The sequence below is a fragment of the Oncorhynchus tshawytscha genome, linkage group LG08, assembly GCF_018296145.1.
Source record: "Oncorhynchus tshawytscha isolate Ot180627B linkage group LG08, Otsh_v2.0, whole genome shotgun sequence".
Classification (NCBI taxonomy): Eukaryota; Metazoa; Chordata; class Actinopteri; order Salmoniformes; family Salmonidae; genus Oncorhynchus; species Oncorhynchus tshawytscha.
Window position 1 is genome coordinate 32671178 of NC_056436.1, and position 24443 is coordinate 32695620.

The 24443-nt window shown below is 41.9% G+C and overlaps 2 protein-coding genes across 12 annotated transcripts; one reads left to right on the forward strand and one right to left on the reverse strand.

Annotated features, from left to right (window-relative positions):
* Positions 1 to 856: 856 nt before the first annotated feature.
* rsrp1 (arginine/serine-rich protein 1) lies at positions 857 to 5786 on the forward strand. Of its 11 annotated transcripts, none has more exons than XR_006083884.1 (6): positions 858 to 1231; positions 1703 to 2303; positions 3970 to 4145; positions 4423 to 4518; positions 4774 to 5293; positions 5424 to 5786. XR_006083884.1 is itself a non-coding variant. In XM_024429951.2 (5 exons), the coding sequence occupies exons 2-5, from the start codon at positions 1703 to 1705 to the stop codon at positions 5580 to 5582; spliced, it is 1017 nt and encodes a 338-aa protein (XP_024285719.1). In that variant the 5' UTR covers positions 863 to 1231; the 3' UTR covers positions 5583 to 5786. The 11 variants fall into 11 exon arrangements, 1 of the variants encoding a protein (XP_024285719.1); XR_006083885.1 differs by having other exon boundaries at positions 4799 to 5293; XR_006083886.1 differs by having other exon boundaries at positions 4802 to 5293.
* Positions 5787 to 12726: 6940 nt separating this feature from the next.
* Positions 12727 to 24312, reverse strand: LOC112256607 (pre-mRNA-splicing factor syf2). The gene is made up of 8 exons (XM_024429950.2): positions 24295 to 24312; positions 23738 to 23799; positions 23246 to 23341; positions 19387 to 19512; positions 18322 to 18439; positions 17259 to 17349; positions 16667 to 16765; positions 12727 to 13234 (listed from the first exon to the last, which is right to left on the reverse strand). Exons 2-8 carry the CDS (start codon positions 23753 to 23755, stop codon positions 13069 to 13071), a joined length of 714 nt encoding a protein of 237 aa, XP_024285718.1. The 5' UTR covers positions 23756 to 23799; positions 24295 to 24312; the 3' UTR covers positions 12727 to 13068.
* Positions 24313 to 24443: the final 131 nt, after the last annotated feature.

Genomic DNA, 24443 nt, shown 5'->3' on the forward strand with positions numbered 1-24443 from the left:
GGGTTATCTTTCATTTATTTTGGCGTGGGCTACGGCCAAACAGTAGCCTGTGTAAAATTGGTTTAATAAACCGACATTTCGTAAACTCATTACAATACGTATATGGCATTGCAGTGCAGTTATTTAATTTTCGCTCCATTTGACAGTTACATTATTTACTTACGTCACATCGTATTTCTTTCTGGCAGCTCCAACTTTATTACTGAGAACTCAACATGATCCAGCTATAAAATTATGTAAATATGACATATCCGAAGCTTGATGGCACCAGCTCTAGAATTTCCATTACAAAAGAATAAAGGAAAATCCCAACTAACCTCCGTGTGTAAACTGCGTTTGAGTGCTAGTCGGAACTACAATACTCAAATGTCCGACTTGTTAACTGGTTTAACGCGACACGTGTATAACTACAACCGGACATTTCCGAATGTCCCAGTTCTGACTAGTATGTAAACACACATTTTTTATTTAACTAGGCAAGTCCGTTAAGAACAAATTCTTATTTACAAAGACAACCCACTGTTCCTAGGCTAACTTCCTTGTTCAGATTTTTAACTTGTCATCTCGGGGATTTGATCTAGCAACCTTTCTAACCTCTAGGCTACCTGCTGCCCTGCTTATGCTGAGGCCAAATAAAGGTTGAATAAAAATAAATACATCAAAATGGTACATAGTATGCTGTTTTCTCGCGATACATTATTTTCTCGTTGTGTTTCGTACGCTCCATATGTTTTATAGTCTACTGATCTATACTGCCATATGGTTTGCTTGCCAGTAAACATAGCCAAAATAATGTTTTACTGCAACTCCAGTGTATTGAAGGTTTACAAAATCACATGTTCAGCTCACTTCGCCGTCCTGTGGAAAGAGCGTAGACTATGCGCAGTGCCTGTAGCAAACTGACCCTCGTGAACAAGCGGAATTTTTTAAACTGGGTGGAATTTTCCACAGCGACACTCGATGAGGTAGAGATTTTGTGTGGCTAGTTGTGGTCAAGCAACAGACAGATTTATTTCAGCCGTTGATACTTAGCTAGCTAGTTTAAAACTCGACGTTTTCATCTACATTTAATTCTATATTTAACCATTTGCTAGGTTCCTCTACGAAAATTGCATTGAAACATTTAAATGTTATCTCGAAATTGATTGAATTTCATTACATAATCTAGTTTACGAGCAGAATCGGATTCCTAGCGCCGAGTCGACTGAATTCAACGTAAATTCGCATTACGGTAAGTCGCATGCGGCTAAGCTATAATTAGACTATGAAATACGTAAAGACCATACAGGTAATTATTTGTTAAACGTTATATCCTGTCCAACCACATTCAGAAATTGACATAATAGGAAGTTTACAACAACGTATAGCTAACTACTAGCAAGACAACAGCTACAGTTGTAAATTACAGTATCTATAGCTAACGTTAGTTCTTCCAATATGGAATTTTCCACAGTTGTTCTAACTAATCCTACTCCCAACAGTTGTCAGTATAGTTACTCAATTTTGTCGGAGGTATCAAATCATTGTTATGCAATTTCAGGCAGACCCTATTTAAAAACATTGAGAAGTTACACAAGACGCATGTTTATGGTAATTAACGTTAGATATCTAACAATTGTACACACTTGTTTAATAGGCTAACTCCTTCCAATAACATGAATTTGATAGTCATTTGCTTTTATTTTATGTTTTTATTATATAGATGCACACCAAGAAGACCGATGGGAAGGATTCACATGTTCAAGTGGCCCAGGCCCCTCTGAGTGAAGGGCTAAGTTTGATCTTTGATCAGGATGCCCAATCCAGCTCTTCCTGTTCTCGTTACCCATCTAGAAGTAGTCATACCAGTAGCCAGTCCTCTGGCTCTAGACGACAACTTAAGCGAAATAATGCTCGTAGGGGACGTCACAGATCCTCCACCAGTTCTTCGTCCTCCAGATCATCCCACTCATCCAACAGCAGCCCTCGGACCCGTCCCAGGTCCCGGTCACACCCGCGCTGCCACAGAGTCTCTTCCAGCTCACGCTGCTGCCGTCAACATCAACAGGCACATGGACATAGGCGCCACCGCTCACCATCACGCTGTTACAGGGCCCACTCGCGCTCCTACAGCCCTTCCTCTTCCCCAGACAGGCCAAACCGCCACAGTTCCCGCTCCAGGTCAGCCAGCTGGAGCAGGGTTCATAGGGGGTTTGTGGGCAGGTACAAGTGCAGGTTTTCTGGATCACCCAACAGAAGCCACAAGACCTACACGAACCGCTCCACATCTTCAGGACGCTCATTTGTCAGCCTCCGTATAGAGAGTAAGGCTTATGTTTATACACTGCTCAAGAAAATAAAGGGAACACTAAAATAACACATCCTAGATCTGAATGAATGAAATATTCTTATGAAATACTTTTTTCTTTACATAGTTGAATGTGCTGACAACAAAATCACACAAATTATCAATGGAAATTACATTTATCAACCCATGGAGGTCTGGATTTGGAGTCACACTCAAAATTAAAGTGGAAAACCACACTACAGGCTGATCCAACTTTGATTTAATGTCCTTAAAACAAGTCAAAATGAGTCTCAGTAGTGTGTGTGGCCTCCACGTGCCTGTATGACCTCCCTACAACGCCTGGGCATGCTCCTGATGAGGTGGCGGATGGTCTCCTGAGGGATCTCCTCCCAGACCTGGGCTAAAGCATCCGCCAACTCCTGGACAGTCTGTGGTGCAACGTGGTGTTGGTGAATGGAGCGAGACATGATGTCCCAGATGTGCTCAATTGGATTCAGGTCTGGGGAACGGGCGGGCCAGTCCATAGCATCAATGCCTTCCTCTTGTAGGAACTGCTGACACACTCCAGCCACATGAGGTCTAGCATTGTCTTGCATTAGGAGGAACCCAGGGCCAACCACACCAGCATATGGTCTCCCAAGGGGTCTGAGGATCTCATCTCGGTACCTAATGGCAGTCAGGCTACCTCTGGTGAGCACATGGAGGGCTGTGCGGCCCCCCAAAGAAATGCCACCCCACACCATGACTGACCCACCGCCAAACCGGTCATGCTGGAGGATGTTGCAGGCAGCAGAACGTTCTCCACGGCGTCTCCAGACTGTCACGTCTGTCACATGTGCTCAGTGTTAACCTGCTTTCATCTGTGAAAAGCACAGGGCGCCAGTGACGAATTTGCCAATCTTGGTGTTCTCTGGCAAATGCATGGTGTTGGGCTGTAAGGGCCCTCATACCACCCTCATGGAGTCTGTTTCTGACCATTTGAGCAGACACATGCACATTTGTGGCCTGCTGGAGGTCATTTTGCAGGGCTCTGGCAGTGTTCCTCCTGCTCCTCCTTGCACAAAGGCTGGGGTAGCGGTCCTGCTGCTGGGTTGTTGCCCTCCTACGGCCTCCTCCACGTCTCCTGATGTACTGGCCTGTCTCCTGGTAGCGCCTCCATGCTCGGGACACTACGCTGACAGACACAGCAAACCTTCTTGTCACATCTCGCATTGATGTGCCATCCTGGATGAGCTGCACTACCTGTGCCAGTTGTGTGGGCTGTAGACTCCTTCTCATGCTACCACTAGAGTGAAAGCACCGCCAGCATTCAAAAGTGACCAAAACATCAGCCAGGAAGCATAGGAACTGAGAAGTGGTCTGTGGTCCCCACATGCAGAACCACTCCTTTATTAGGGGTGTCTTGCTAAATGCCTATAATTTCCACCTGTTGTCTATTCCATTTGCACAACAGCATGTGAAATGTATTGTCAATCAGTGTTGCTTCCTAAGTGGACAGTTTGATTTCACAGAAGTGTGATTGACTTGGAGTTACATTGTGTTGTTTAAGTGTTCCCTTTATTTTTTTGTGCATTGTGTTATATATATATATAACTTTACATTTTTGCTAGAAGTTAATAGACTTATAATCAGCAGTAGACCTCTTTGTGTTGATGTAAATATGTCCTGTTTTCTTTCCTCAGAAAAGGGGGAACTCAGGACTACGAATGCCACCCAGGCAGTGGGGATGGAGCAACTGGACCTTCCTGAGAGTGTGACGCCCATCCTGGAGGAGCAGCAACTGAAAACCGGACTAGCCACACCAGAACCAGAGGAACGGGTGAGACCAGAGCCACTCCCTCAAAAGAGTCTATCACAGGTGGGTGTTCAGGGAGATTTGATCATGTTGAACATACCGTCTATGAACATGACACACACAGAAGAAGCCTAGCAATTGAAATTGCTCAAAGTTCAGTTGTTGACGTCATAACCGCACCACCTAGGCCATTTTAAAACACAGTCTGGAGATCTTTCCCTACCATGTAGTCTGAACTTCAGGACTTCTGATTTTGTCTTCTGTGAAACTGCTTGTCTGTTAACCTTGCACCTGTCAGAGAACACACTTGCTCTGTTTGTATTTATTCCTGTTTTTGTAGATCTCATGAGTTGTCTTCTCTCCACGGCCCCTCGGATTAGGAGAATAAGAGGGCAGTCATGTGACTTGGGTGATGTCATTGCGTTTGCGTGAAAAGGTTATCTGATTAATCTTATCATGCTCACAATGCCAATGCAAGTCCAGTAGCAGGAATGGATTGTTTTGTCCAGCAATGGTACACTTAAATTATCTCACTGACTTCATGGCTTACCAATTCAGTTTGTAATGTCCCAATTCCTCACCTATGCTATTTTCTCAGAAAGATGGATAGATACAATTAAAACATACTGACAATACTCCACATTGATAGAAATACATTTTTAGAACTCTGAATATGTGTGTTTACTTACAGTTGAAATGGGAACATTGTTATTTAGCAGAGTCTCCCTCCTACTCTCTGAAGAAGCGCAGGCGTTTGGACTGCGTTATTGTGACTATTCCTGACAAGAGAACTTTAAACAGATGGTCAACTCCCTCCGTCCGTATGCCAAAGATAAGTTGGTAATACACAAGTGGTGTTCTGGATGGGGTTTGGAAAACTGCACCATCATGCCACTCAAAGGATTTTTCTTTCTATAGTGTTTTGTTTGTTCTTAAAGCTACCCTTGTAAAAATCACATAATGAACAGATGCCTAGCTTTGACATCAATGAAGCACGGGTGCATGGGAACTGCAGTTTGTTGAAACTATAGACAAGTGAGCTATTGCTCATCTAGGAGAATGTATTTGTGTTGATGGGGAGACCTGAAATCAGCTGATCTGATTTTTACTCAACTGTTTTCTCTTTGCAGCAGAACAGTGACATAGAGCCTGAGGATGCACCAAGCCCTAATATGTCTCCCAAGAAAAAGATGATCTCATTCAGTATTCATGTAAGTGATGCAAGTATTTTTTTTAGCAGAAAACATGTATTTGACCATGCCTAGAATTTTCCTTGAATTATTTGGGTGCCACACTTAAATTCTATTTGATTCTGTGTTTCTCTTTCATTTGTTCACACAGAATTCAGTGGCCAAGCCCACAGCCATTGTTGCTTCCACCACATCAAAGGTAGCACACAGAGTGGAGAACTACACAGCGAGCAGGAACCCCTTTGGTCACTGGGTCCCAGTCAGAAAAACGGTCCAATCCTCCTTTTCTCGCACTTTGCTCAAACACTAACTTGCCACATCACGCTAATGTGTCAAGAGTACATGGACAATGTAAATACTGTATCATTTCTACAGGGGAGGTTTTGGTGATCTGATCTTATGGTAGATGATTTCTTTCAGATTTGAGTTAAGTGGGAAGAACAGAATATTTCAGATGGGGTTACTTTTTTGGTGTCTAATGCTGGTTAGTGATTCAATAAAGACACAAATTAAATTCCTTGTTCATTGTCTTTACTGTGTCTTCTCAGTCATTACCAATATGGCAATTACTTAATGTTTGACATTGGTCACACAGGCAAAACATTTTAGTGGTCCCCTTGGCGGTGGAGAGAAATTTGCAGCTTTGAAGCACATTTTCTGCAATTCTACACATTTTTCCATGGGGCAGAGAGCATTTTGCAGTTTAAATGCATTTCATGCGATTCAACTAATTTTGCTGGGGGTGGTGAGAACTTGGCAGTTTTAAAGATAATTCCCTGCAGTTCTATAGTCGTGGCCAAATGTTTTAAGAATGACACAAATATTAATTTTCAGTCTGTCAGTTTGTATAATGGCAATTTGAATATACTCCAGAATGTTATGAAGAGTGATCAGATGAATTGCAATTAATTGCAAAGTCCCTCTATGCCATGCAAATGAACTGAATCCCCCAAAAACATTTCCACTGCATTTCAGCCCTGCCACAAAAGGACCAGCTGACATGTCAGTGACTCTCGTTAACACAGGTGTGAGTGTTGACAAGGACAAGGCTGGAGATCACTCGTCATGCTGATTGGGTTTGAATAACAGACTGGAACCTTCAAAAGGAGGGTGGTGCTTGGAATCATTGTTCTTCCTCTGTCAACCATGGATTCCTGCAAGAAAACACGTGCCGTCATCATTGCTTTGCACAAAAAGGGCTTCACAGGCAAGGATATTGCTGCCATTAAGATTGCACCTAAGTCGACCATTTATCGGATCATCAAGAACTTAAAGGAGAGCGGTTCCATTGTTGTGAAGAAGGCTTCAGGGCGCCCAAGAAAGTCCAGCAAGCGCCAGGACCGTCTCCTAAAGTTCATTCAGCTGCGGGATCGGTGCACCACCTGTACAGAGCTTGCTCAGGAATGACAGCAGGCAGGTGTGAGTGCATCTGCATGCACAGTGAGGTGAAGACTTGGGAGGATGGCCTGGTGTCAAGAAGGGAGACAAAGAAGCCACTTCTCTCCTGAAAAACATCAGGGACAGATTGATATTCTGCAAAAGGTACAGGGATTGGACTGCTGAGGCCTGGGGTAAAGTCATTTTCTCTGAATCCCCTTTCCGATTGTTTGGGGCATCCGGAAAAAAGCTTGTCCGGAGAAGACAAGGTGAGCACTACCATCAGTCCTGTGTCATGCCAACAGTAAAGCAGCCTGGGACCGTTCATGTGTGGGGTTGCTTCTCAGCCAAGTGAGTGGGCTCATAATTTTTCCTAAAAACACAGCCATGAATAAAGAATGGTTCCAACACATCCTCCAAGAGCAACTTCTCCCAACCATCCAGGAACAGTTTGGCGACAAACAATGCCTTTTTCAGCATGATGGAGCACCTCGCCATAAGGCAAAAGTGATAACTAAGTAGCTCGGGGAACAAAACATCGATATTTTGGGTCCATGGCCAGAATACTCACGACTTTAATCCCATTGAGAACTTGTGGACATTCCTCAAGAGGTGGGTGGACAGACAAAAAAAAACAAATTCTGACAAACTCCAAGCATTGATTATGCAAGAATGGGCTGCCATCAGTCAGGATGTGGCCCAGAAGTTAATTGACAGCATGCCAGGGTGGATTGCAGAGGTCTTGAAAAAGAAGGGTGAACACTGCAAATCAACTTCATGTAATTGTCAAAAGCCTTTGGCACTTAAATGCTTGTAATTATACTTCAGTATTCCGTAGTAACATCTGACAAAAATATCTAAAGACACTGAAGCAGCAAACTTTGTGGAAATTAATATTTGTCATTCTCAAAACTTTTGGCCACGACTGTACACATTTTGCAATTGGATGGTGAACATTTTCCAGTAAAATTGCATGACTAAAACCTTAGCAAAAACGTCAACTAATTACAAATTTTGAGTTCTTAGATTCATTCGGACTTTTAAGGAAGTGATACTGGCTTTGTTCCTATGGTGTCTCATGGGGGACAAACATCGGTAACTGCCACCGAACCACACCCTCAAGACTGAATCTTGTTTTTCATAACGAGTAACATGGAAATAGATTTGGTGCGTTCAGTTTCTCTTGAAAATGAATTTCCTTCAATTCTACACATGCCGTGGTCATATATTGAGTAAATAACAAAAACAACGGGTCCCCTGGATATCAGGGCCCCTGGGCACGTGCCCAGTCTGTAATTCGGCCATGATTACCGCAGGATGAAGATAGCTGGCTAGACTAACCTAGCAGTCAATAGAATGGGGCAATTGAGTCTCACTGGCTGAAATAATCCGGATAAAGCACTAAATAAACTTCAGTTAGTGCTAAATACGGCTGCTAGAATCCTGACTAGAACCAAAAAATGTGATCATATTTCCCTAGTGCTAGCCTCCCTACACTGGCTCCCTCTCGAGGCAAGGGCTGATTTCAAGGTTTTACTGCTAACCTACAAAGCATTACATGGGCTTGCTCCTACCTATCTCTCTGATTTGGTCATGCGGTACATACCTACACGTACGCTACAGTCACAAGACGCAGGCCTCCTAATTGTCCCTAGAATTTCTAAGCAAATAGCTTGAGGCATGGCTTTCTCCTATAGAGCTCCATTTTTATGGAATGGTCTGCCTACCCATGTGAGAGACGCAAACTCGGTCTCAACTTTGAAGTCTTTATTGAAGACTCATCTCTTCAGTAGGTACTATGATTGAGTGTAGTCTGGCCCAGGAGTGTGAAGGTGAACGGAAAGGCTCTGGAGCAACGAACCGCCCTTGCTGTCTCTGCCTGGCCGGTTCCCCTCTTTCCACTGGGATTCTCTGCCTCTAACCCTATTAGAGGGGCTGAGTCACTGGCTTACTAGTGCTCTTTCATGCCGTCCCTGGGAGGGGTGCGTCACTTGAGTGGGTTGAGTCACTGATGTGATCTTCCTGTCTGGGTTGGCGCCCCCCCTTAGGTTGTGCCGTGGCGGAGATCTTTGTGGGCTATACTCGGCCTTGTCGCAGGATGGTAAGTTGGTGGTTGAAGAAGATATCCCTCTAGTGGTGTGGGGGCTGTGCTTTGGCAAAGTGGGTGGGGTTATATCCTTCCTGTTTGGCCCTGTCCGGGGGTATCATCGGATGGGGCCACAGTGTCTCCTGACCCCTCCTGTCTCAGCCTCCAGTATTTATGCTGCAGTAGTTTATGTGTCGGGGGGCTAGGGTCAGTTTGTTATATCTGGAGTACTTCTCCTGTCCTATCCGGTGTCCTGTGTGAATTTAAGTATGCTCTCTCTAATTCTCTCTTTCTTTCTCTCTCTCGGACACTGCTGATGCACTACCAAATTTTTTAATTGCACATTGTGTATTCTATTGTCCTAACTGTAAGGTGAGACAAATGGTGTATTTTAACCATGGATTGCTGATGCTATGTATTGGCCAATGAGAGGCTTTGAAGCCACCGGTGTGCCATACTGGTACTCAGAAAAGCAGTCCTCCACACAGGAATCAATGGAATTCTACAGTATTTCATTTAATTGTTTCATGTAATTACTGTATATGTATTTTTGTTGTAGTAGAGATGGTAATATTAGTAAATTAAAACAATTATTACTTGTATACATTTTTATATCTTTTCATTTGTAAGTTTAGGTAACATAACATTCCATGGACTGCCTTGTTTTTGTTTTTTCCTTTCAATTAAGAACCAGGTGAGTGGAGTTCTTTACTAATTAGTGACCTTAATTAATCAAGTACAAGGGAGGAGCGAAAACCTGCAGAAACTCGGCACTCCGTGGAATGAGTTTGACACGTGCATTAAGGTGTCTAAGAGAATAAATGTGTCAAAAATAAATATAGGCCTTAATAAATGCTTTTCTATAGCTTCCTAAATGGTTTTTACAATGGTGGGACAGTGCCAAGGAGGTGCTGTGGCTTCAAAACAGTGCCCCCTGTAAGTCATTTAGTGTTTATATAAATCATTGGTTGAGACCCTGTCTGACTTCCTTAGGGTTGGGGGCCCTAAGCGACTTATGCCTAGAAACGGCACTGGTTGTGTGCATACTGCAATATGACATCATTTTAAAGTATAGCAGAATCAATTCAAGGTTTTCTCCAGTATGAATAGTGTTGATGTGCTCCTGTTGTTATATTAGTCAGCTGTACTGCAAACATTGACCACATAGTGTCATAGTTTCACCACTGAAGAGTGCTGCAGAACTTGTGAATCCCAAACACTAAGAAATGAGTGATACTGACAAAGCTAGTTTAGCAGTGGAATGGTTTTCTAAAGATGAGTGACACTGACAACTAGTTTAGTGATGGAATTGCTTTTGGTGGTTAAAGCTGCAATCAGCAGTAGAAACAATAACTAAGTGTTTTCCCTGCCTCCGTTTCGGTAAAAAAACAGAGAGTTGGGGCTGGAGAAATCTATCACTCTCAAATTAATACACAGCTGTGGCTGTAAGGACTGACCATCCATGATATCAAAATTATAGTTTTAACCAAGCTTATAGTTTGGGCTCTGATGGAGCATGACAGTTGAACTAAGCTCATGAGGCATTTATAAGTTATATTTGTATAAGTTTTTTTTAAATCATGTAGCAACTGCTGATTGCCCCTTTAAAGCCAAGCTAGTTTAAGTAATTGATTGGGGGACAATTGTTATGTTAGTGATTTGAGGTCTGAATTAGACCCCCTGTACAAAAACAACTGCATAGCTTAGCTTGTCATATCACCTACCTGCATCCCCTCAGCAGTTGAGCAACATGGCCACCTCATGTTCAGTGGTTTTAATTAATGATTTACTCAGGCTCAGATTTCATAGTGTAAAAAACTTACATCATCCAGAAGTCACAGCCACACACATAGAGCAGTGTTTGTGAATGTGGTTTTGGCAAGTGAGCTGAAAACTCTTTGTTCAAGTAGAGAACTCAGACTTGCGCTAAATGTCTGCTTTTTTGAACATGTTCTCTCCTGAGTTACCTGAGCTAACCCAAAGTGTCATTATGGCTTGTGAAAGTGTCTTGTAGTCAGATACTGTCCTTCAGATGCATCTTACTTGAGACTCAAGAAGCCTATTATTATGACAAGATCTTGGCGTATGTGTAAAATGAACTTATTAATTTACCATCAACTGTGATTTTCAATGTTTATCAATCAATGGGGGAGTAATACATTAATCCACAATCCCATGGCTTGAGGTTTAAATCTGATATTCCCATGTCATGCCACACAATCAAAGATCCCACACTTGAATAGAGTACATCCTTAGCAAGTCTTCCTGTCTCTATGAAATGCAAGTATGATCACATTCACCGCACCTTTGATGTCAATATCAATGGCACTGAGAATTGTCGCAAACAGATGGGGAGGAGGAAAGGCAGGTCTGCTTTGTCATCCTTGTGTGTCTAGAAGGTTCATCACACAATGATTTTCTTATATCATTACTTTTATAAGCATTCATTTCTGCATCACTAGCAAGTGCTCAGACAGGAGTAATGTAATCAGTCACACCTCAGGACAAATGTTCTCCCTCCTGTCTTCTTACATGACGTGAGAGTATTTTTCTCTCCTCTGCTTGTATGATCTGGCCACAAGGGAGCTGCACTCTCTAAATCAGGAACATTCTGGCAATAACACAAGAGTCTTGACACATCTTTAGGAGAGAAAAAACCTAGTGTTTACAGAGGGCATAAAGGATTCCATTGTGTGTGGAACACAGAATGCCTTTTCAGTTTGGCCTGAGAAAAATGCTACAAGTCATCCCTCGCAGGCAAACTTTATTTGATGTTTAATTTATCCTAATACCAGGGATACCAAGCATCTATTTGGGTGAATCACATGAATTAGATTGTCATTAACAATTGAGTTATCTATCGCTGTGTAACAGGTTTCCAATTTATACACGCTCTCATCTAATTCATCTCCAAAGAGAATCATTTCCAACAACAGCCATTTGGCTAACCTGTCACACTCTCTTCTCATTGTACTGAGGGAAAAGTTATTTAATGTGGTCTCTCTGATGAAAGACATGAAACGGTAGCACTGTTGGTCAATGCCTACCCATCAGGCACATGATTGTGGATAGGCCCAACAGGGAGAGGAAATATCTATACATTAATGTTGTTGCCCATTTAGGAATACTAAAGATAACTGCCAAAGTTGTCCCTCCATGAAGCAAAATGTCAAAGCACCATCATCGTCATATAATCTAAACTGATCGTTATTGTTTTGTAGTGTTTCTTTCCTTTACATCATCTTCAGCCAATATCCTCAGGCTGATCAGCCAATCCAAAAGAAACAACCCTCACCTTAAGAGCCAAACCAGACCGGGTCCCTACAACTCTACAAAGGAGAGTAACGTCAAAGAGAAATGTCAAAGATATGATTTGTATACCCCCCCCCTCCCCACACACACACCATCCTCATCTACCAGGAAATCATAAACACCTTGTCACTATTTTCTTGCATGCTAGCCTTTGTAACTCCCCATTCCCCATCTTATTTACATACCCCATGAGGCTCATTCAGAACACATTCATTAATGCAGATGAAACATTACTCAATGTCTGATTCAAATTAGGAGGATCAAATCCCTTTCAATATGTTTGTAGGACCCCCACATCGTGTTTTCTATTAACCCATAGAGGGCACATTGATTCAGAATATGGGAGAAAATTAAATCAGGGGATGGGTGAGGATAGCATGGGAATCTGTTTACGGTCTTTGATCTCATCCTAGGTCACAAGCCTCTCCTAGCTCATATCATTCTGCTTGGGGGCAGTCGGCTTAACAGAGATGTGGTCGATAACTATTAAATTGAATTGCTTAATTGTTTATCTCCTCATGCACTTACTAACACATTCTTCTGCTGGCATAACAAACACTATAGCCTTAAGGAGAATAATAGTGTTCTATTCTCACGCTCATGACAAGCCCCCCCATCCAGCCCAGACCGCACGCAACAAACCAAGGCCAACACTTACACATCTGCTAGATAACAAAAAAACATTTAAGATGTTTTATTTAAAGAAAATGCATGGTCATACATCCGATACAAACACTGACAGAAAGGCAGGAATAGCATTATAAGATCATTCAGGTTGCACTTAACCATTCCCACTAAGCAACAGTATTATAGTAACAATACAGAAACACAGATTTAAACATAAAATGCCTCTAAAGAAATGTCAGCGTCAAAATACAAACTTGATCCTAGAGACGTAAGCATAGGGACAACAATTTGGGTTTCTACGTACATGACCAGTCCTGTAACCAGTGAGTAATTTTGGGCTTCTGTTACAACAAAGCAGAGGAAATGGAAGTGTCCATTACAATGACCAGTCCAGTTAGACTGCTGTGCCTCTCTCCAGATTCTGCTTGATCTCAGCTGTGTATTTGCCATAGAACCGCTCTGCCTTCTTGTTGAACTTGGCGTTCCTCTCGTTGATGTAGTCAATGTCTGCGTCATCGTTGTAGGCCCTACGCCGGCTGTATTTGGCCCGCTTCTCGATCCTGTGAAGAACAGTAAAGGATCAGTGTCAAGAAACGAAAAGGACACACAAACAACTTACAAACCAAAAGGACAACAATCATAGTAGAAAAACCTAATTCAGTTACTTAAAATCCAATCTCTCCAGAATGACTCACCATCACACAATAGCAACAATCCCTAAACAAAGACACGTTCATATGCCAAAGCACCAATGAACAACCTTACTCGTCTACTCGAACACACAGGCACATACAGAGTCAATTCGCTAACTCACAGCCTTTAGTTAGTGTCTTCTAAGCAGAGATGTGCGTCATGTCCTGGCAGCCCAGTCTCATCTCTCACAGGAGCATCACTAACACAAGGCCACCCTAAATATAGCTGGGTGCTGAGAGAGGAGAGAATGATGTCTAATGTAACCCAGGGACACTAAGGCAAGGAATATGCTGGTCAAGTGTGTGGGACTTGAGCTCAGGGGTTAAAGCAACAACAAAAAAAAAAATAATGACTGAAACTTAAGTCAATTTCAGATTGACTGGGGCCTCTCATTTCATGTCAGAAAGTAATGACCATCATGCTTTTAGGGAAAGAGGATAATTTTGTATGACTTCGACCAGTTAAAACATATTGGAACAGGCATATAGCCAATAAGCATCATCACCTGTATCCCGACTGATGCAGCATAGTGGCTATAAAATGTACATAGGGGTTTGTCCATCTGCAGTTACCACATTGCAGTGGTGTGAAGTACTTAAGTAAAAATAATTTAAAGTACTACTTAAGTAGTTTTTTGGGGTATATTTACTATTTATATTTTTGACAACTTTTACTTCACTACATTCCAAAAGAAAACAATGTACTTTAACCTCATACATTTTCTGACACCCAAAAGTACATTTTGAATGCTTAGGACAGGATAAAGGTCAAATTATTGCACTTATCAAGAGAACATCCCTGGTCATCCCTACTGCCTCTGGTCTAACGGACTCACTAAACAGAACATCCCTGGTCATCCCTACTGCCTCGGATCTGGCAGACTCACTAAACACACATGCTTTGTTTGTAAATTATGTCTGAGTGTTGGAGTGTGCGTAATATAGGGAATTTTTTATTATTTATACTTTTACTTTCAATATTTAAGTATATTTTAGCAATCACATTTACTTTTGATACTTAAGTATATTTCAAACCAAATACTTTTACTCAAGTAGTATTTTACTGGGTGACTTTCACATGAGTCATTTTCTATACTGTATATACCTATACTGTCACTCAAGTATGACAATTGGGTACTTTTTCCCACCGCTGCCACATTGGACATAACATTCTGATTATTATGAATCATTATTTAATTGAACTTATAAGATGCCATTGCCCCTTTAAGAGCTCTGTTGCACAGCTGCACCTAAACCATGCTTGAAACTCGGGTTGTAACTGCATTTGTAAAAAAAAAAAAATGCTTCTCGCGCAATAGACGGATTAGATGACAACGCACGCTTCAATGGGGCAGAAGGCCGTGTGGCCAGATCGCTAGCAACAATGACAAGACACTGCCATCTGGGGAATCGTAGGTGGCTCATTCCAGCTAGTTTTATATTGTTCTTGATACCATGTCTTGTTTTGAGGTGTTTTGACTGATGTCATGTCTGTGCTAAAATGGTTCAAATTCACAAGCTAAGCAACAACTGTTACAATGTAGTTTGGAGACAAAAAGTGCTCATTGTGCAAATGTATTTATGTTTTCAATAAATATGTCAACAATTCAAGCCAACCCCATCTGTTTTTCCCCAGAGTTGCACACGCGTTGGTTTTGTTGCTAAACAACCAACCAGTCTATCGAAAGAGTAAAGAAATAAAACTGTGAACCCCCCTCTTTTAACAAAAGCCAAAACTGCTTTCAAAAGTGTTTTCCTGTAATTGCATTAAGAATAGTTGTACATTGACTGCTTGTCAGAAAACATTTTCCTCCCTATGGCTCTTCGCAACTTCAATGCGCCTCGAAAGAAATATTTATCTCATATAGAACACGCAACAAGCCGACTAGGTAAATAGGTCAACTATTCTACTATGCAGTTGTTTGATTTTGTTTTGATAACATTACAGGGCAAAAACAGTAGCACTGGAGAGTTCCATCCTGAGTGATAGAGGCTTTGAATGACTTTGCCAGCAGTTACAGTAGTAGACTAGACACTGCCGTTTGAGTTGGGCTCTGTGGTGGTGCATCTGAACATCGGAGTGTCTGCAACAATCATGCATGTCAGTTCAGCGGACATATTTTGTAGAACAGAAATGCTTCTGTATTAGGCTGGGTCATTTCTAATGCGATTACTGCTTTTTGAGGTTGGTTCGATTATTTTTTTTAAAGGAATCACAGTTTGATAAAACAATAAAAGTCCCATGATGGTAGTGACTGCCTATTAATGCTCGTCACTTATTAACCATAATTTATTCACATGGCTTTATTATTTAGCATCTCATCTCTATAGAGCTGCTGCCTATTCTGTCTGACAAAAATCACTATTTTAGTAGTTCTTCAAAGTAATCAAGGCATACTTTATGACTGCTGAATACCAACTATCAATCACTTAGATCATGTATTCTCTCATTCTCAGACTACTTGTCTAAGCCTCACAGACCCGGACAAGTTTAAGCGGGTGCGCAAGGAATTATGATCATTGTTGTTAACTACTACGTTTACTGCGCTAAACTATGTAGAATATTGGCCTTTTGGAAACTACAGCTCCCTACTACATTTCAGTTGATTGCAATCAGTTGTACAACTGACTAGGTATCCCCTTTCCCTTACATCGCACAGTTCAGGTTTGTTTCATCTCTACAGAAACTACACATCGAGCTCTCAGAATGAAAAAAAAAACGAATGAAATGGTATTCCATTTTTTTTACCGACATCAGACAATGTTGTTTAAAAAATTGAAAATAACTACCATTTTGGTTCATCGCTCAGCACTAGTCATTTCCAAACTATCTCCAGAACCCATATGACAGAAATCCATTGCATTGATGGAGAACTTTAACCCCTGTGACCTGGTATGGAAGGTCCAGTGTGCAGCTTGACCGGTCTATTCCATGGCCATTCTTTCAAAAGGCATGCCATGCATTATTGAATTGGGCAAATGCATTCTTCTGACAGCCTATCCAACTGAAAATCAGAGACGAGAGCTCATTAACTAGGACACACTCCCAGTCCCCCACTAAGATAGAAAGTGAGAGAGACAAGAGTTTTCCAGCACCTTTCCAGCAGGAGATACCATAAGAGCCCTATCAGCCAGCCCCATCAGGATTAACACTAGGGCTCATTCAGTAGGTATTAGATATGCCGCAGGTTTCATGGTCTGCCTGCCCTATTAACGAAGGGCTCTCATTCTTGTTTTGGACTCCAGTGCGTTGAATGCAAGGTCAGAAGGGGATAGGATCTCAGTCTCTGTTACGCTTACTGTTTCTCCACATCCTCCACCATGCGGTCGATGCCCTCCTTGGAAGGGACGTGGGTCCCATGGATCAGACTGTTGGATGTGGGGTGGAAATCCTCGCCGCTGTGAGACAGAACAGGAGAGTCAGTTAACATAATAGGCATTATAATGATCCTCCTCTCTCCAAACTGAATACCAGTCATCTCTATGACTGGGAACATTATGCTGTTGTGTACTTCACCCTTCACAGCTCCACATGTGGCAGCCATTAAGGGGAAAAACCTGTGGGTACTGAACTCATCTTTGGCTGATCAAGAAAGCCCACCATAACTATAACCATACCATTCCTCTCGAGCGTTTGCCTCACATTGACGCTTTCAAGACATGAAATGACTGAGTCTGTGGCTATGTCAAAACGAACCCAGGAGTAGGAGAGTGGCACGCTGATCTGTGAAGACTGTGATGGCAGCATCGATTATGTAAAATAACTGAAAGCTTAAGGCTGGCGGGGAAAAAAATGTCATGCTACTCATTTTATGGGGGAAATACGGTCTTCTCTGAAACACTCAGTAATGGAAAAGGAAGAGAGGCGTTTTATGAGGAGGCTCCAACTCACCACTGCTCTCGCTGCCTCTCGTAGCCGTCCATGTCTGGTTTGATCTGCTTGGTGAGGCGCTGGTACTGTCGCAGCTGGGCCTCCGCGTAACCTGCGGGCCAATGGCAGCAAACAAGAGGGGTTATAATTACCGGAACTAACTTCAAGCAGGCGCAAAGCCCTGCGACAAAACCTGCGTCTGGTTAAGGGAGATGAGGCCCTTTCAAGCCCCTCTGGTGATAATTCTCTCCCCAGAGGTTTAATTCAGAGACGTTTTGATGCAACAGATGGCAGCCATATTTGGGGAACGCAGTGATCCTTTTTGGCAAATTAAATTGGAGGCAGTTAAAAATTATTTATCCCAAGGGGTCTTTACACGCACCCAGAATTCCTCTTACAGGGCTGCACTGCGGTGGAGTGACTGTACCACGTCCAGTAGCCCTATCCCGCAATCTAATTTCTGCTGCCTTAAAGGCTGGTCTTTGTGGAACTGAGGTCTTTACAAACAACCAGGCTCTACAGAACAACATTAAAAAGTCACTCTTTCCCACTTGTTTCCCCAGGAGTAACTCTTATTTTAGGTGATAGCGTGATTTTTTTTAAAACAGATTGAGGATGTATAGCACAACATACTGGTAGGTGTTCTCCAAGCCCACGATTGAATGGCCCTCAAAACATCTGTCTCTTTGTGTTGTGTGACAAAACTGCACATTTTAAAGTGGCCTTTTATTGTCCCCTTTTAAGGTGCACCTGTGTAATGATCATGATGTTTAATCAGCATCTTGATATGCCACACCTGTCAGGTGGTTGGATTATCTTGGCAAAGGACAAAAACTCACTAACAGTGATGTAAACAAATATGTGCCCAACATTTTTGAGAAATAAGCTTTTTATGCGTATGGAAAATGTCTGCAATTTTTTTTTTGCTCATGAAACCAACACTTTACATATTGCGTTTATATTTTTGTTCAGTATAATATATATAATAGCCTATAACTAGGGACCAGAGTTTTTCTTGTTCAGGAAAAGTGACCAGCTGAGGGATGGAAGTCCTGTTCCTCAGTAAAGGAGTCCCATCTCTCACCTGAGAATCCTGGGTCAGGGTTCTTCTTCTTCTTCTTTCTCTCCCACCGCTCAGCATCCTCAGCACTGATCTCTAGCAGTTTCACCCTGTCATAGTCCTCCCCTTTGGCCGCACACTCCTGAAATCACACAGAAACACACCAAGTCACTAAACAGCAACAGAGTATACTAGATAAACTTATAACATGACTAATCTATTATCCTAAGGTACATAACTTGCAGCTGACCTGACATCTTTTTGACCAGCCAACAAAAAAACATCTTACGCGTGACTGTTCATCCAACAAGCAGTGTCTGATAATTATTTCACCTTAGCTCTGCCACTGTATATAGTGATTACTACATTAACAATATTACGTTGTGTCAAACATCAAAAATCTCCCCACAAGATAAAACACGCATCTTCATTTCACAGGTAGAATCGGGAAGTTTCGACTTCCCGTGTATTTGTCTGCTCATAGTGAACCACATGGTCCAGCATTCATAGTGAATGCACAATGGGGCCAGAGCAGTCAACTCCAGCATTCATAGTGAATACACAATGGGGCCAGAGCAGTCAGCTCCAGCATTCATAGTGAATGCACAATGGGGCCAGAGCAGTCAGCTCCAGCATTCATAGTGAATGCACAATGGGGCCAGAGCAGTCAGCTCCAGCATTCATAGTGAATGCACAATGGGTCCAGAGCACTCAGCTCCGCCTCACACCGAGCTGTAGTCTTTTAGAAGCTGGAAAGAAATGTGTCACCTTGTATATCTAGTAATGAATCTGCCGATCAGAACGTCGCTGAAAGACGTCTCATGGCTCTATCGAACAAGGACAACCATATCTACATGCTGACAAACGTATAGTATGATCGGTATAACAGAGGCTTCGCGAAATGCCACAAAGCAGGACTACATTCATTCGGCGCGCAAATCCCAGACCTGCCTTCTTTGTGGCCAATTGTGTGTGAAACTTCACTGATCTCAAAATGCCTCAGACACGATCAAAACAAACCCAAAATCAACCTCGGTGAAATTTCCCTTTATGCATAGCAGTCAACTATCTACGTTGATAAAGAGCTACCTTTTTCTTTTCATCGGTCATGAGTTCCCACTCCAGACGGGCTTTCTTAGCCTCCCAGTTAGTTGGCAGCTTCAGTCTCTTGTCCTCCTCCACAACCTCCTTGTGATTGAGCTTGCGTGCTTCATTCTGAAACAGATACCACAAAATACATCAATTCCAGAACTTGAAAACAAAGAACACAGATCCAAGCTGTACCATATGAACTCAAGCTACTTGTGAGCTCAAATGAGGGTAGGCTACTAAGATGTTACTAACCCATTCATAAACGCTAACTACCTTTAGTATCCATTGACAATAGTAGGTTCTGGCCGGGGAAGTTGTGATGAGCACCGATGCTCGTTCTGAACATTAAATCTCATTGCTTGCGGTATGGTTTTGGAATGTTGACGAGCTCAGGGCGAGGATTTCCTTCCAAAGAGACATCAGGGATTGTAATATACTCTATATACTATATTTCACAGAAGCATGGCTCTATTGGGATATACTTTGGGTCCGTACAGCCAGTTGGGTTCTCAGTTCATTGCGCAGACAGGAATAAATATATCTCCGGAAAGAAGGGCGGGGGTGTATGTTTCATGATTAACTACTCATGGTGTGATTGTGATAACATACAGAAACTTTTTGTCTTTTTGTTCACCCGACCTAGAATACCTCAATCAAATGCCGACCGTATTACCTCCAAGGGTTAATTCTCTTCAGTTAGTCATAGCCGTGTATATCCCCCCCCCCCAAGTAGAGGTTGACCAATTATGATTTTTCAACGCCGATACCGATTAATATATGGGGCAATATATGGGGCAAAAAAGTATTTAGTCAGCCACCAATTGTGCAAGTTCTCCCCCTTAAAAAAATGAGAGGCCTGTAATTGTTATCATAGGTACACTTCAACTATGACAGACAAAATGAGAAAATAAATCCAGAAAATCACATTGTAGGATTTTTTTATGAATTTATTTGCAAATTATGGTGGAAAATAAGTATTTGGTCACCTACAAACAAGCAAGATTTCTGGCCCTCACAGACCTGTAACTTCTTATTTAAGAGGCTCCTCTGTCCTCCACTCGTTACCTGTATTAATTGCACTTGTTTGAACTTGTTATCAGTATAAAAGACACCTGTCCACAACCTCAAATAGTCACACTCCAAACTCCACTATGGCCAAGACCAAAGAGCTGTCAAAGGACACCAGAAACAATATTGTAGACCTGCACCAGGCTGAGAAGACTGAATCTGCAATAGGTAAGCAGCTTGGTTTGAAGAAATCAACTGTGGGAGCAATTATTAGGAAATGGAAGACATACAAGACCACTGATAATCTCCCTCGATCTGGGGCTCCACGCAAGATCTCACCCCGTGGGGTCAAAATGATCACAAGAACGGTGAGCAAAAATCCCAGAACCACACGGGGGGACCTAGTGAATGACCTGCAGAGAGCTGGGCCCAAAGTAACAAAGCCTACCATCAGTAACACACTACGCCGCCATGGACTCAAATCCTGCAGTGCCAGACATGTCCCCCTGTCTAAGCCAGTACATGTCTAGGCCCGTCTGAAGTTTGCTAGAGAGCATTTGGATGATCCAGAAGAAGATTGGGAGAATGTCATACGATCAGATGAAACCAAAATAGAACTCTTTGGTAAAAACTCAACTCGTCGTGTTTGGAAGACAAAGAATGCTGAGTTGCATCCAAAGAACACCATACCTACTGTGAAGCATGGGGGTGGAAACATCATGCTTTGGGACTGTTTTTCTGCAAAGGGACCAGGATAACTGATCCGTGTAAAGGAAAGAATGAATGGGGCCATGTATCATGAGATTTAGTGAAAACCTCCTTCCATCAGCAAGGGCATTGAAGATGAAACGTGGCTGGGTCTTTCAGCATGACAATGATCCCAAACACACCGCCCGGGCAAGGAAGGAGTGGCTTCGCAAGAAGCATTTCAAGGTCCTGGAGTGGCCTAGCCAGTCTCCAGATCTCAACCCCATAGAAAATCTTTGGAGTTGAAAGTCTGTGTTGCCCAGCAACAGCCACGAAACCTTGACTATTTCATTGACTATTTCTCTCTATACCATTTGTATTTCATATACCTTTGACTATTGGATGTTCTTATAAGCACTTTAGTATTGCCAGCCTAATCTCGGGAGTTGATAGGCTCGAAGTCATAAACACCGCTGTGCTTCAAGCATTGCTAAGAGCTGCTGGCAAACGCAGTAAAGTGCTGTTTGAATAAATGCTTACGAGCCTGCTGCTGCCTACCACCGCTCAGTCAGACTGCTCTATCAAATCATAGACTTAATTATAATCTAATAAACACAGAAATACAAGCCTTTGGTCATTAATATGGTCAAATCCAGAAACTATAATTTTGAAATCAAAATGTTTATTCTTTCAGTGAAATACAGGACCTTTCCGTATTTTATCGAACGGGTGGCAACCCTAAGTCTACATATTGTACAACCTTCAATGTTATGTCATAATTATGTAAAATTCTGGCAAATTAATTACTGTCTTGATAGGAAGAAAAGGTCTCCACAGTTCGCAACGAGCCAGGCAGCCCAAACTGCTGCATATACCCTGACTCTGCTTGCACTGAATGCAAAAGTAGTGACAATTTCCCTAGTTAATATTGCCTGCTAACATGAATTTCTTTTACTAAATATGCAGGTTGAAAAAAAATATACTTCTGTGTATTGATTTTAATAATGGCATTGATGTTTATGGTTAGCTACATTTGTGCAACGATTGTGCTTTTTTTGCAAATGCACTTTTGTTAAATCACCACCTGTTTGGCGAAGTAGGCTGTGATTCGACAATAAATTAACAGGCACCGCATTGATTATATGCAATGCAGGACAAGCTAGTTAACCTTGGAATATCATCAACTATGTGTAGTTAACTAGTGAAGATATGAAAAAACAATCAATCTTAGCTAGCAACTTACCTTGGCTCCTTGCAGCCACAAGGTCCTTTTGACGCTGCACTCCATAACATGTGCCACGCAGTCTCCTCATGGACTGCAATGTAATCAGCCATAATCGGCATCCAAAAAGGCTGATAACCGATTGTTATGAAAACTTGAAATCGGTCGACCTCTACCCCCAAGCTGATACCACCACGGCCCTCAAAGAACTTCACTGGACTTGATGAAAATAGGCAGTGGCTGGGACTGAGATGTCACAGGAAGACCAAAAAAGATCATCAAGGACAACAACCAACTGGCCACTGCCTGTTCACCCCGCTATCATCCAGAATGCGAGGTCAGTACAGGTACATCAAAGCTGGGACTGAGAGACTGAAAAACAGCTTCTATCTCAAGGCCATCAGACTGTTAAATAGCCATCACTAGCACATCAGAGGCAGCTGCCCTATATACATAGACTTTAAATCACTGGCCACTAATAATAAAACACTAGTCACTTGAATAATGTTGACATATTTTGCATTACTTATCTAATATGTATATACCATCTTCTATTCTACTGTATCTTAGTCTATGCTGCTGACCAAATATTTATATATTCTTAATTCATTCCTTTACTTTAGATGTATGTATTGTTGTGGAATTGTTAGATATTACTTGTTAGATATTATTGCACTGTTGGAGCTAGAAACACAAGTATTTCGCTACACCTGGAATAACATCTGCTAAACAAGTTTATGTGACCAATAACATTTGATTTGCATAGATTCCCTTTGGCTTTTGCTTTGGACGGTAAGATTAATTAAATCAATATAGCCAGCTGCTGGCTTTTTGGATAGATTTTTGGTCTATAAGGAGAAACGTTAGGCTCCTTTAGTCCATTAATGGGCCAAGACGTTCCTAGAAGGTGTCTGAAATAGGAGAATCTTTGAAACTCACCCTTTTGAAATGCAGTTCCCGGAATTTTCGGAGTCTCTCCTCTCTCTTCTGAGATGCAGTACTTTCGGTCGGCTCATAACTGACCGCAGCAGATCCCTAATAAATCGCATAAACATGAACTAGCTAACATAAGTACTAACTCGAATGTTGGAACCATGCTGTACAATGGCAAGACACAGCAAGATAACGTTAGCTAAATTATCATGCTAATCCATACCACAAACACATCAGTGGTTAAAAGCAAATCGAAAAACATCTAGCTAAGAAGTATAAAGGGAATGGTCTGAAAAGCTAGCAAGTTAGCTAGCTACGGCTGTTAGCGCTAGCCATGAGACTGTAAACAGACATTAGAAGTACTGATATGGGTTCTCCATTGGGTACACTAATATATTTCAAATGTCAGTTTGATTTTCAGTAACTGTATATCTTAGTCAAAACTAATGAACCCCCCCCTTTTTATTATTTCAGGTTATAATTCGTCAAAACACCAACCGCAGCGCAGGACGCCATCGTTGAGCTGGCAGTCAGGAAGTCTTCGCCCTGAATGTCGGATGCTACGCAATGAACAAAACAGGTCCGTGATCATAGAAATATTGTAAAATCTCATATTATTTTGCTTTAGAGTTATTTAATGAGATTCAAAGGGGGGCTCAATGGGCTACTATATTGTCATGGTGTCAATAACATATTCAGGAATTCATTGATAGGTAGATACAAAAATGTCAACATGTTTTCAAGTGATCCTTTCCCCCAATTGAATAGCCCACAACTTCAACCACAGATGTGCACATGTTTTTTGATAGGTTTACTAATTAACTATTTCCGGTAAGATACTACCACTAACCTAAGCTTTTTTTTAAATGTTCTGTAAGAATTGAGGATCAAAGAACAGTGACTCATTGGATATGTCAGGGAGACATGAACCAGAATCCGTACTAACAGGAGACGTTTGATATTGCGAATATCCTTTAAACCCACGAAGCAGACATTCAACTTTGTATTCACCAGCTTGTCAAGTTTAATCATGTCAAAATAAGTTTGTTACTCACAAAATATGGAGTTTCGATTAGCACCTATCGTCCTTTCCTGTCGTCACATTACGGTCAGTATGTACTTCCAAAAAAGGTCTAAATGAAATAGTTACATACAACCGGGAAAAAAATCCTCTTCAGCCTTGTCAATGTATTCAGCTATTGTA

Coding starts and splice junctions, on each gene's coding strand:
- rsrp1 (XM_024429951.2), top strand. CDS start 1,703: ATGCACACCAAGAAGACCGATGGGAAGGATTCACATGTTCAAGTGGCC. Junction 2,304..3,969: donor TGTCAGCCTCCGTATAGAGA/GTAAGGCTTATG, acceptor TTCTTTCCTCAG/AAAAGGGGGAACTCAGGACT. Junction 4,146..5,212: donor CTCAAAAGAGTCTATCACAG/GTGGGTGTTCAG, acceptor TTCTCTTTGCAG/CAGAACAGTGACATAGAGCC.
- LOC112256607 (XM_024429950.2), bottom strand. Junction 19,513..23,245: donor GGGAACTGCATTTCAAAAGG/GTGAGTTTCAAA, acceptor TATCTGTTTCAG/AATGAAGCACGCAAGCTCAA. Junction 13,235..16,666: donor GTGGAGGATGTGGAGAAACA/GTAAGCGTAACA, acceptor TGTTCTTCACAG/GATCGAGAAGCGGGCCAAAT.